We start from the raw sequence: 13234 nt of genomic DNA, 5'->3' as shown, positions 1-13234 counted from the left end.
TGCATACCTCCCTATTGGGAGGAATCACCGTGCTTCTCACAAGTCTCATGAACCATTCCCAGTTGTCTTGGTTCTCCACTGACACCAAAGCAAATGCCACAGGCAACACCTGATCATTAGCATCATGTGTCATTGCTACCATTAGTGTGCCCTTGTATTTGCCAGTCAGGAATGTTCCATCTATAGACAAAACCGGACGACAATGCTCAAAAGCTGCAATGCATGGGCCAAATGTCCAAAAGGCACGACGGAACACTCCTTCAATATCTTGGACATAGTGGTACATTCCGGGGTTTCTATAGGCCATCGCGCCCAGCAACCGAGGTAGCATGTTTTACGCTTCTTCCCATCCACCGTACAACATTCTAAAAGCGACCTGTTTGGCCTTCCATGTCTTCCCGTACTTGACCTTATATCCAAATCTCTCGAAAACCCAACTCATCAACAACTTCACTTTAATGGTTGGATCCTCAGCTATATGTTTCTGGTATTTATAACCGATGAATTCCGAGGTTAACTGATGGTGTGTCTCTCGTGCTTCATCTGTCGGCGGTGTGCATAGGTGAGTTGCAATGCAACTACTTATCTTCCACAAACCATCTTTCATGAGTCTTGCATTGACTTTCCATTTGCATTTTTCTACCTCACATTTCACGGTGTATCGCTTGTGGCAGCCCGAGTGCACAACTCTGAAAGGCCTGTAGTGTTTGACGACATACTCACACAACCACATCTTCAATTCTAGAATGTCCTCGAACATCAAACCTTTCTTTAGGTAAGACGTACAAATCGCGTTGGGTGTGCTACTTGGGAACATTCTAGCCTCAATTATCTTGCTCGTGCCACCGTCGACTAAAGCCTTATCTGCAAGGCTAACATCACAAAACAAGGGAACTTTGTGATCCCTACCGGTGATTTTTGTATACCACTCTGCTTCTTTCTCAGTGAAGCCATCCTGATCCAACTCATTCACCGGGCCTTCATCATCCGACTCATCCACACAAGCACGTTGATAAACAATGTCAGGATCCATGTCATCATGCCTTACTTGAGCCTCTACGTCACCAACAATGTTGTGTTGCCTCTCATACTCTTCGTCGGACTCATGACCGTCATCTTTGATCGGTGCACTACCTCCAAACTCATATTGGGGATACTCATTTACTTCCACTTCTACTTTATGCTCAACAATAGGTGCCACACCATTATATGGGCTCAAATCATCTACTATGGGTTGGTTCAAGTCAACATGAAGAGGAGCATTGAGCATCGTACTAGCAAACACTTCGAGTGACTTGTCTATCGAGGATGCAACAGCCTCCTTGTATGCAACCCAATGCAAATTAGACTTGATAGGCATTGTCTTCATTCGATACTTGTGTGCCGACCCAACATCATATCTTTCTAATAATTCTACTTGGTCACTTGGATCAACCCACTTCAATCTTATCCGAGTTTTTGCCACAACCTCTTCATAAGTAGGACTATCAACAAATATCAACACTTCCTCATATTTGTCAACAATAGCAACATTCATGAATGCCTCTTTGTCAACATAATGAATATTCACAATCTTGTCCATCTAAAAAGGGGGACAAAATTACCAATTCTAAGTATAACAAAACAACTAACAAAACATTACCCCTAACCATTTGCATCCAAATTAGGCATTAACACAAACCCTAACCCTAAACCTTGTCCATCCAAATTAGGCATAACACAAAACCTAACACTAACCCTAACCCTTGTCCAACCAAACTAGGCATAACCCTAACCATAACACTAAATCTCCTCAATAATAAGAAACCAACCAATACAATGCGACATAAATAGAACACCTAGTGCAAAAAAATCTACACAAATACAAAATCATTGCAAAAACTAATTGGAGGGATTGGAGGAGCTTACCGGCCTCTTTGATTTGCCCCAAAGAACCAACTAAAAGGTTGAGGGAGGAGGGAGATCGAAGGGGTGATCTTGACGACAAGGGAGAGCTTTTTCGTGCAAGGAAGAACAAGAGGAGAGGAGAAATGGTGGTTGGTGGGCGAGGGGGTCGGGGTGGCATAATATAAAGCCAAGAAACGCCATAGCCAGTGGCGTTTCACCTGAGGCCTGCAACGCCACATTAGACACGCGTTTCAAGGAAGGTCTGCAACACCACAATAGAGTGGCGTTTCTTAAGAGGGCTGCAACGCCACGGTCTCTGGCGTTTCAAAGAAAGGGTCAAACCGTGAAATTCTTTCAAAACGAGTTCGTTGCGTGATTAACTTACACCCCTCGGATCAAAACAATGAAAAAACCCGAGGGAGGAGACACGGCTGAGCACGACAGCTGCAGCCAATCAACCATGTGCGCGAGTGGTATAGCGGCAGCCGTGCACACAGACGAAGGGAATAAGATCCATGACATAGAGGAGAAGCGGCAGAGGAGGTGGCGACATCGAAAGGGACGGGGAGACGAGAGGGTGTGGGGATGACCTGTCATTGTTGGAGGGCTTCCATCGAGTGTTTCGATCCCGAGTTTATCTGGAAGGGTAGGGAAAGGGCAATAATGCTAGACCTACAAAAACTTACAAAAGTTTACTTAACCTTCCAAACTAACTCTTCTCTCCCCCCTGATTTTCAGTGGGGGTGGGGCCCCTCATCCCTCAATAACCAATCACAATCTTACACATCAGTTTGTACGTAAAATCTTTAAATAAGCCTTTGTAGGTGTAGCATTACTCGGGAAAGGGTTAGTCGAGACGTTTCACGAAGAGATGCCCACAAGTGAGATAAGCGGTACACGGGTTAGACCTGGATTCATATATTTTCGGCAGTCAAACATCCTCAAGTGACTTCCACGTAGCGAGATAAACGGTTGAACCAACAATCTCACGCTATAAAACTGGCACCAAATTAGAGGGTGCTTGGATCCAAGAGATTAAAACTAGTCTGACTAAAACTAGTCTCTTTAAGAGGCTAAAGTTCCAAGCACCCCTGACTAAAGAGAGGCTAAAACTAGTCTTGAGGCTAAAATCTTTTAGTCAGGGGTACCCCTACTAAAATGTGCATTAGTCCTCTCTCTCCTCATTTAACTCTTCATGCAAGTTCTGGATTGGAGGGTTTGGAGGATAATAAATGCTCATTAACTTGATTTTAGTCTCTTTAGTACTTGGATCCAAGCATGGGTGAGGCTAGCAAGTTTTAGTCTCACTACTTTTAGTCATGGGACTAAAACGTATCCAAGCACCCTCTTAGACCGGGAACTGGGGACATGCGTCGATCGGGAAAGCTTTGATGCAAAGAACAGAGAATTCACCTCAGTCGAGCTAGCTTAGCAGCTTTAATGCATGTATATATATATATATATGTACTCCCTCCGTCCGGTAATAAGTGTACTTTTTCCTTTTCTGTTAGTCAAACTAGTTAAACTTTGACTAACTTTATTAAAAAATGTGCTAGCATTTATGACATTAAATTAGTATCAATAGATTTATCTTTACATGAAGTTTTCAAATATATCATTTTCATGTCATATATGTTGCTACTATTTTTTATAAAGTTAGTCAAATTTTAAAAAGTTTGACTAAGTACAAATCTATATGTATACTTATTTATGGACGGAGGGAGTATGTATGTATATGTATTCAATCCGACATGAAGAAGCCTCAAAAAGCATGACTCAATTCACTACAAAAAAGAGATAGATGGGGATGAACATCACAAGATCCAACTATATTAATAAATCTATTAATATAACAAGATCAACATCCATCAAAAACATGAAAGAGAGATCAAACACATAGCTACTAATACATACATTTAGTCCCGATGATGAACTATTCATACATCACCATGAATGCAAGGGATGACCTACCCAATGATTTCCCCCTTCGACAGGGTCCGAAAAGTGGATTCAGATGAGATCACTTAGGAATAAAGGATTGCAACGACGATAAAATTCGTTCATGTCTCGCTTCGAAGGTTTTGAAATATATATTAATTTATAGGCATGAAATTAGAGCAAACAGAGGGGGGAGAGGAGGGGCACATGGGCAGATGGCGCGACCTATCGCAGGGACGCCACCTGTCCATGTGTGGCCCTTGTGGCTCGTCTCGATGTCTTTCGAAGATTCCATGGTCTCTTATTGTTCAAAAAAACTCATAATTTTTTTTTCGTTATGTCTATACCTTCTTCGTGCTCCTTCATGTCATTTTTTTCGATTAATTTAAATTGATTTCTTATTCTTGACAAACATCTTAATCTCAGGCATGTGTGTTCGTTGAGTAATTACTTTGTGGGTGTTTGCGTAATATAATTGCACGATAATTCTTGGTGCAAGCGACATGTTCTTCAAGCAACACCCACAAACGACACCGATGCTTGGGTATATCAAGCAAAACCTGTGATATGTAGTGATGGAACCGGACCCTATCTCTACTTCATTCTTCCACCATTCTGTCGGACTATGCGCTACAGAAAATATATGAAATAAATACAATCTCAGATACAATATGGCAACTGCTACAAATCATTCAAATGATGTTTGCAAAACATCATCCGCCTCATGAGCCCTCCGATTAGGTACACTGGGCCGTTCAATTGTAGGCTTCGCATCCCTTCTTCCTCCTTTTGGAAGACATCCATGACACAAGGACCTCTCTTGACCTTGGGTCTCCTCCAACACAAATACGCAACACCTCAAGTGCCCTGACAATGCTGCATCACAACATCAGCGATCACACCGGCGACCATATGAAACACCGGTAGAGCTCCAATGCAACTTCGACGGCTTCGATGAAGCTCCAATGCAACTCCAGCAGAGATCCAAAGCAGCATCAACAGTTTTGATGAAGATCCAATGCAACTCCGGCATAACTCCAACGCAGCACCGATGGCTCCAGCGCACCGATGGCTCCAATGCACCTGATGACGCCTCGCAACACTTAAAGCATCGCCGCCGTGGTAGCACCGACGACCGTTGCATCGCAACACCGTGGGCCACCGGGGGCTGCTCCATGGCAGCATCGGGCGCGACGAAAATCTTCAATGCGTCCCCAGCCGCCGGCGGGGTGTTGCGGTTGCAGCGCTAGCTGTTGAGGGATGCTGCGTTGCAGCATATGTAGCTGTCGGCGAGAACTGCAGGTAGCAGTGTCTCGCGGTCACCACTACGAGGGGTGCCGGGCTGCAGCGCGTGCCGCCGACGAGATCTGTAGGGTGCAGCCCGTGATCATTGCAACGACAGCGGTGGCGATGGTGAGCCCTTGCAGCAGCCGGTGGTAGTAGTGCACGGTGTAGAAAGGAAAATGCAGAGATAGAGAAGGAAGAAACGAGTGGCTCGGGACTGAAAAGTGATAAGGTTGTGATGGCTAGTGGGTTGGTCCCACAAGGACGCGTGGAGCGCGCTGCGTGCGGCTAATTCCCTGGGAAATTAGTTGGTCAAAAAGAATACTTTTCCTACAATATAAGGGTTCCGCTCGCTAGCGTCATATGAAATCATGGCCTTGGTTGTCGCCTCGGCGGGAGCTGACATCACTCTTGTGAGTACACTGATCAGTCATGTCCACCTCCGGGGCAGTGCACCCGTCACTCTGTTATACTGCATGTGGAGGTTTATATGGTGGTGGCCGTTAGATGGTCATCATGATCCATAATGTGTAAAGTGCTAAACTACATTTGCATACTTCATGCATATGTAAATAATCAATAATACAAAAAAAATGATGTAAACACGGATTGCTGGAGAGGAGGCAGAGACGACCGACATCTTTTTCGTTCTCGCCTCCTGGGTCCCCTCCGACCCGGCACGACGTGATCTGACTGAAGAGGAGCAGGGGACAAGGAGGAGCCACACCATGCCTTCACACCGTTGATGCGCTGGCCCACCACACAATTGGACGCACGAGTCCGGCTAGGTCACCGCGAGCGCTGCCGCCATGCCTTGTACATAAGGGGAGATAATGGTCGGGGAGAGAGTGGGGGTAGGTTTTCTATGAGGGTTACGAGACTATTTATAATGATCATGGAGTATTCGAAAATGGGTCAACACAAACTTTGTTTGCATAGAGGCCAATATCAAAAGCGGATGACAATATACCTCCCCCATATGTTGGCAAATTTGTTTTACCGCGGGTTTTGTCGCTGCCGTTTCCATAGAGTGGTGTCTTTTGTATTGTTGTGTAGTAGTGTGGTGTTTCGTTCTCTTTATTTTTGGTTGTAGGACCCTGTGATATCAGAGGGGGAGGGGTGTTAAGGAAAGGTATGGGGGATTCGGTTTGCATGTGCACAAGCCAAATATCACCTCCACGACATTGGAGTCGGCCTTTGGTGGCATTTTTCGCTCACGAGTTCGTGATTTTCAGAGGCCGAACTCCACTGAGCTCGGTATTTTTAAAATATCAAAAGGCATATTTAGAAGTTTAAAAAATATATAAAAAAATCCATGAAAACATGTATGTATTCCGCAAGAACGTGCTAATTTCGCCAAAAAATGTTGTCATTTGTATGTTGTACAAAAAAATCCGGCCCAACAACAAAAATAAAAGGCCCGTTTAAAGATGTGTATTTGTATTTTTCTGTACGCCACATGTAAATGCATAATGTATATTGCTGTGAAATTTTGCATATACATAGTATACACGTGCACGTGTCTTCTAATTTAAATTTGTAATTTTACATGCTCTAAAAAAAATAGAATTTGAAAACAAGCTCACTGGAGCTCGGCCTTCGTCGGCATTTTTCGCCGCCCACGACCATCCCATTTTGGTCGAGAGTTTCCCTCATTGGAATCCAGTTTTGCAGTTTCAACTTGCCAACTCTGGGGCCGCCGCCTGGCTGCCTAGAGATACGCAGGAGCAGTAGTACAACTTATTTTCTGTACCAATTTTCTTATTTGAATATTGCCAGCATAGAGCAGTTTCTAGAAAAAATTCGGATTGCAACAATGACAGTACGCTTCACAAGTGGAGGCTCGCCGGCCTCAGTTTCTTCTATAGTAGTTCCACAATTACAAGAGCAAAACGAATCGATCACTGGAGATACATATGTACTGCTTGAGACCTTGGTACTCTAGCGCGGTGCCTTATGAACAGATCAATGTCCCTCTATGCCTGGTTTCTTATGCGGACGACAGCCAACGATAAGCTCGATCCTCTCAAAACAAACTCATCCCTAAGGCGGCGAAGGCGAAGGAGAGGCCGGCGGTTTGAGATCTGGATACTGCACGCACGCAAAAGCAAGCATAGTGATGAGCATGGCGTTTGCATTTCACATGCATTTGAATGTACAGTGAAGCATATTGAAGTCACGGAACAGTATAAGCTTACGTTCGCATATGGCGAAAGAGGTCTGGGCTTCGCAGGAGGCAATGATTCTTCGACGGCTTCTGCTACCGGTGCTGAGTTAACTTCCACCGGTGGCGATTCGGTTACTGCGACATCAGCCTTCACCTCGGTTTTACCCTCTGAAGCTGGTGGGGAAGGGCTGGCCGGTGGTTTGAGATCTGGATACTGAAATGCAGAACCAGGGTGGTTGAGTTAGATTGGTCGGCTTCACTTTTGCAGATAAAGATGTCAATGAAATACTGTTTACATTTGCAAATGGTGACAGGGGTCTTGATGTTGCCGTTTCAGGAGGCGATTCTGTGCTGGCTTCTGCAGCTGGGGCTGCTGGTTCTGCTACTAGTGCAGCAGTTGCCGTGGCAGCAGCTGGGGCTGCTGGTGCTGCTGCTGGTGCAGCAGTTGCCGTGGCAGCAGCTGGCACTGCCGCTGTTGCTGGTTGGCTCTTAGCTTCACCAGATGAAGGCAGGAGAGCCTGCCCGATTTCCTGCCGATGACAAAAAGATACTAATAACCGACCTATTTATTATATGAAAACCAATGCAAGTTTCCCCGAAAGAAAAAAAGGAAAAACAATGCAAGTTTACTCATCATGTTCTAAAGAAAGGCCCCTCACAAGGGGATATTCAGAGTGGAATGTGTTTATTGCCCAAACCATCCCACGTGTCTTTTCTCCATGAAAAATTGCACGCAGTTAGAAGACTTGAACATGTCATTTTGCCAAAGAGATTCAGATGTTTCACACGGGAGCATCAAGCTCACCAGTGGTTTTCACCTTTCAGTGAGATTTCGATGAAATTCTGAATTTCAGTAATTTAAGACACAGAAATATTTACCTTTCAGTCAAAATATTTCAGCAATTTTAATAGTACACAGGAATTAAAAAATAAAAAACAATCAAATACTTAATTAAATTCAAGTGAATATTTCAGCCCTTTGGCCGAAATGCTAACCGAAATCACTGAATTTCTGTGATTTCGGTCGGTGCTGAAATTTTTCTGAAACTGAAATTGAAATGTAAAACCACATTGTATCTGATGGTTGGCTTATGAGAAAAACTACTATGAGGACATGGAAATTTGCACTGGTGCAAATCAAGCGTAAGTTCTGGCAAACAGTGCACCAACCAGATTAACTCTAAGCAACCAGGAGGATGGCAAACTACCTTAATTTCATCAACAAGCTCCTTTGGTGCAATCTTCTTGTTAAAGAAGTCATCAATCTGTTGAAGGGTCTTCTTTCGGTCCTGGGAGCGGCATCAATAGGTTCAGAAGAGTTTGACAACGAAAATCATTTTCACTACAAAGGAAAAGGTTGTCGTTCATATCTCCAAAGCCCACCGAGAAAAGAATGAAATAAGCACCTCGGCATAGACGAGCTTGCTTGCCACAACCTGGACAATGGCAGCTGAACCCAGAAACTGCAGCACGGTTTCTATCTGCAACATAGGCCATGCATTATTTGTAATAAATAGGACAGTGATTCAACTCCTCAAAAGATGATAGCACGTCAAGTATTAGAAACCTCTGTGTAGGCAAGTATTCCCAAACCAGTAGCTGCAGCAAGACCAATTGTGACAGGCAAACCTTGAGAACCATCCTGTAAGTTAGGCACCACACTCAGGAATGAACTGAGACATAAATCTAAATGAACAAAAGCATAGGACCACATGATACAGGGAAATAGATTTTTATTGGAAGTGAAGGTAAACAAAATAAAGGTCACGTTGAACTCACCCCAAATAGCTCACCGAAGTCCAAACTGAATCCCTTCTTGGGAGCAGTCCAGGGAAGATCACTGCTCTGCAGTAGAGCACTAGCAAATGGTGACATTTTGCAGAGCGAATATACATGTTAAACACTAGTTAGCAGGGAAAACAAGCTTTGTGGAGCATAAGTACCTGCCATCCCCGAGGTCCTTCCGCACCATCCTTTACCGCAAAAGCACCTTTATAGCCATTGGATGTGACAAGCTCAGCAACTAGTTCAGAGTTCCCATCAAACCTGTTTCCAATTTATTAACGTAAATGTTCGTAGGGACAATGTTATAAAACCATGTGGACAATTACTATAATACTTATCACAATTATTTGTTTCCTCCTGAAAGATAAAAAAATGAAAATTAAGTATGTGCCTCCCTTTTCATGGAACCATATACCGTTGATCAAAAGAGAAAAGTGATTTACAATTATCTAGTAGAGTCAGAATTGTTTCAAGTTTTCTAAGATGCAAGCTATCTGTTTAGCTTTTCTCTGCCGACTTGAACTCCTCACTATTTATCAGCGATGTCTTAATTACCACGATCGACTTCATCGGCACCATGGAGAAGCATTTACAATGTTATAACTTCTAAGTGTTGACAACATTATCTTCCACAAGTCAATGAGCAGGTGGAAAACATCAGGGATATAATTTATGAGGATTTTACCCAACTAACAAGTTCTCTGGAATTTATCCATGTAAAATTGGTTATCATTCACTAGTTTATTTTAATTTTGAGAACATAAGATGACACTATTCCCAGTTCGATTATTAACAAGAAGTTTTCACTGCCTGGCTCAAAAGATTGGGCATACAAAAAAGCAAACACATTGCAGGCGTCAACAAATTCGAGCTACTCACTTGTCAAGAATGATCAATGTGGCGTTCTCCGGGTCCTTAAACCTCAGCGCAAGCTTCTTCAAGAAACCGTTCTTGTCCTCGCCGTCGTAGGGCACGGCCACCGCCTTCTTCTTGGCCTCCGAGATGTCCGGCGAGCCGACCTCCCGGGCGTCCTTGAGCGGCCTGATGTCGACGAGCTGCGCGTCAGGCTCCTCCAGAAGCCTCCGGTACGCGGCTTTCACGGACACGGTTTCGTACGGCTTGGGGGAGCCGCCAAGAACCTGGGAAACGACAAACGGCACGGCGACCACGGCGAAGCCCGCGGCGACGACGAGCGGGTTCTGCGCGACGAAGTCCACCAACCCGCCGAGGCCGAGGTCTGGGAGGGAGAACCCGTCACCCCCACCACCGGCGGTGTCGGATGAGAGCCGCAGCATCTCCTCGTAGGAGAGAGGAGCGGCGAGAGCGGCGCTGCCGCCATTCAATCCGAGCGTGGCGAAGAGGCCCGCCGCGGGGCCTCCAAGGGGGAGGCGCCTAGTCCTGCGCGCATGTTTGGGCCTCCGGGCGCGCGGAGGAGTCAGCTTCGTTGGCGCGGCAGAAGAGACGATGGCGGCCATTGCATTACCGGTGGCGCCCGGCGATGTCGGCGGGAGCGGTGGCGCGGGCAACTGCTAGTGGCTGGCGGGCAGGAGCAGGTTCCCTCACTGTGGGGAGATGAGGAAGGGGGTGAGCTGGGAGGAGGCGGCCAAAGGGAGGGCGCCACGTGGATGAGGAGATGAGCCTCGTGGCCGTTTGAGAGGCTGTGATTTCTCGTGGACTCGTTGTCACTTCTTCGAATACGATCTTCTTTGTCATTTCTTGCCTTTACGCATTTTTTTATAAATGGCGTTCTATTATTTAATACGTTTAAGCATTGATATCTACTCCCTCCGTACTTTAAAGTGTAGATTCATTCATTTTGCTTCGTATGTAGTCACCTAGTGAAATCTCTTAAAAGACTTATATTTTGTAACGGAGGGAGTATATAATATGGGCAGTACGCTAGCGCGGCCGTCAGATCTGCAGACCGCATCGTTAGATATGTCCATGCAGCAAAATTCTTTCGATGCATTAAATTTCAGTCACGATGCAACAATTTTCGTCCACGGTTGCTACAAAAATATAGTTGTAGCAAAAAATATCAACGTGTTCGTAGCAAAAAAAAAACGACGCTGATGATGCTTGGTAGCAAAACAAAATATGGGTTGTAGCAAAAACAATTTGGTAAACTCGGATTGCAACTCTGACGAACGTGTATGCAACTTTTTTAGTAAACGATTGCAGCAAAAAAGACACCGGTTGTAGCAAAAATTAACACGATTGTAGCAAAAATCAAACGTCGGTTGTATCAAAAAATCCAACGAACTCGAGTTACGACCAAACGTGGATGCACCTTTTTTAATGGACATAAAATAGAAAAATAAGAAATGTTTGTAGCAAATTTAAACGTGATTGCAGCAAATCTGAATAAAAAAAATGTTGCATGACTGGCTAGCGAGGCGCGTGGCACGCGCCTCACGCGTTTGATCGAATGATTCGGCCGGCGCGCCGGCTGGAAGTGTTTCCCTAACTAAAATGCACACAAGTAATCTTGTGGAAACTGTAATTATGAAAAAATGAAAAAAAGGAATACAAGTAATCTTGTGGAAACTGTATAACGCCTAAGATGTAGAAGGGACAGTCCGAAGATCATGCTATCATCCATGTCGAGTAAAAATATTCCTCGTCCTGACCTCCAAAGGTATACACAACACCGTAAACATGTTTTAATTCTTCACACGGTTATAAAACCAACCATAAACGAGGGTACTGATACATATGTAGATAACTCGCAAAAGAAAAAAACTATTATGGTTAAAATCATGTCATTTTTATATAATCAAAGCGAGCAAATCACGACAAACACTCTCACCTTGAGAAAAATTCTAAACTTGTTATTGGTCTTACGTAACCAGTTGTCAAAATTATTAACAATACTACGTGAAAGATAGAGGCCAGAAGCTAATTGGATGATTGGCCGTATAGAATGAGTCAATTTGCATTGAAAGAACAAGTGTTTCATGATCTCATCATGGTGGCAAAAACAAATTATGCATTTTCATGCCAATTCCTCTTAATAAGGTTACCTTTGGTAAGAATGACTCCTCGATGAAGATACCACATAATTTTTTTATTTTTAAGTGGTATCTTGATCTTTCAAATTATCTTATTGTTATCAACATGTACATCTAACTCGATGAGAGCTCTATATATGGACTCCACCGAGAAATTACCACTCGTGTGTAGCTTCCAACTAAATACATCGGTCCCTTGCGACAATTGCACCGTGGACAGGCGAGTGCCAAACTGTTTCACAATTCAAGTCTAGGACCAATTAAATCTTTCATGAACGTCACATTCGACGGAAAGGATTTCATAATTATGGCGATAGTATCACCCTTATGACGCACAATATTGTAAATGGCAGGATATTGTTCCCGAAGAGTGTCATTGACTAGCCACTTATCCTCCCAAAACCCGTCTTTAATGGTGAAAGATCCATAGCAGATGAAATATTTCTTCGTCGCCATTAGACCAACACAAAAGTGTGATTCCCTAGGCTTTTAATATACTTGGAACAATTCTTTTGAGACGACACATTTTCTTCTTAAGAGGGTGTGTCATACACCATCTTTCGTAAGTGGCTTAAGCAACCATTTGCCAAGTAGGACCGTATTTTTAACCTCAAGGTCATGAATATCCAACCCTCCTTGGTCCTTGGGACGACAAACCACACTCCATTTAGCTAGTCGATATTTCATCTTTTCACTATCGCCTTGCCGAAAGAATCATGATCGGAAACAAATCCATTCGATGTAAAACTCCCCTAGGCAATTGGAAGAAGGAGACCATATACTATATCATATTACTTAACACTGAGTTTATGAGGACCAATATTCCACTCAGAGATAGAAATTTACCTTTCCAACTACTTCAACATTTTTTTGTAGTCTCTCCTCAACGTGTTTCCACTCAACATTAGTTAGACGCCGATAGGGTATCAGTATCCCCCAAGTAGCCCACGAAAAAACACACCGGCGTACATGTGAACCTCGTATTGGGCCTCTCGGAAACAATACAACTCATTCTTATGAAATTTTATCTTAATACCCGACAAGTGCTTGAAGGTGACAAAGGCATATTGAAGAATAGAAACTCCACCATCCACAAGGTGACTAACTAACCTCATCAATTAGATTATCTACCTTTGCAAGCTCAATCATGAAAGCTATCATA

The 13234-nt window shown here is 43.9% G+C and overlaps 1 protein-coding gene across 1 annotated transcript; it reads right to left on the bottom strand.

Annotated features, from left to right (window-relative positions):
- Window positions 1–6898: 6898 nt before the first annotated feature.
- Window positions 6899–10661, bottom strand: LOC123445254 (protein THYLAKOID RHODANESE-LIKE, chloroplastic). The gene is made up of 9 exons (XM_045122215.1): window positions 9941–10661; window positions 9220–9322; window positions 9056–9121; window positions 8844–8918; window positions 8683–8757; window positions 8485–8565; window positions 7573–7806; window positions 7308–7490; window positions 6899–7200 (listed from the first exon to the last, which is right to left on the bottom strand). The coding sequence occupies exons 1-9, from the start codon at window positions 10534–10536 to the stop codon at window positions 7153–7155; spliced, it is 1461 nt and encodes a 486-aa protein (XP_044978150.1). The 5' UTR covers window positions 10537–10661; the 3' UTR covers window positions 6899–7152.
- Window positions 10662–13234: the final 2573 nt, after the last annotated feature.

The sequence above is a fragment of the Hordeum vulgare genome, chromosome 3H, assembly GCF_904849725.1.
Source record: "Hordeum vulgare subsp. vulgare chromosome 3H, MorexV3_pseudomolecules_assembly, whole genome shotgun sequence".
Taxonomy (NCBI): domain Eukaryota; kingdom Viridiplantae; phylum Streptophyta; class Magnoliopsida; order Poales; family Poaceae; genus Hordeum; species Hordeum vulgare.
The sequence above is the reverse complement of the archived record's forward strand: the minus strand, read 5'-3'. Positions and strand labels throughout refer to the sequence as shown.

Bases quoted from the DNA above. Each gene is read 5' to 3' on its own strand.
- LOC123445254 (XM_045122215.1), bottom strand. From the start codon at position 10,536: ATGGCCGCCATCGTCTCTTCTGCCGCGCCAACGAAGCTGACTCCTCCG. The intron at 8,919-9,055 runs GTGAGTTCAACG...CCTAACTTACAG, and splicing joins ACTTCGGTGAGCTATTTGGG to GATGGTTCTCAAGGTTTGCC. The intron at 7,201-7,307 runs GTAAGCTTATAC...GCGTGCGTGCAG, and splicing joins CTCTTTCGCCATATGCGAAC to TATCCAGATCTCAAACCGCC.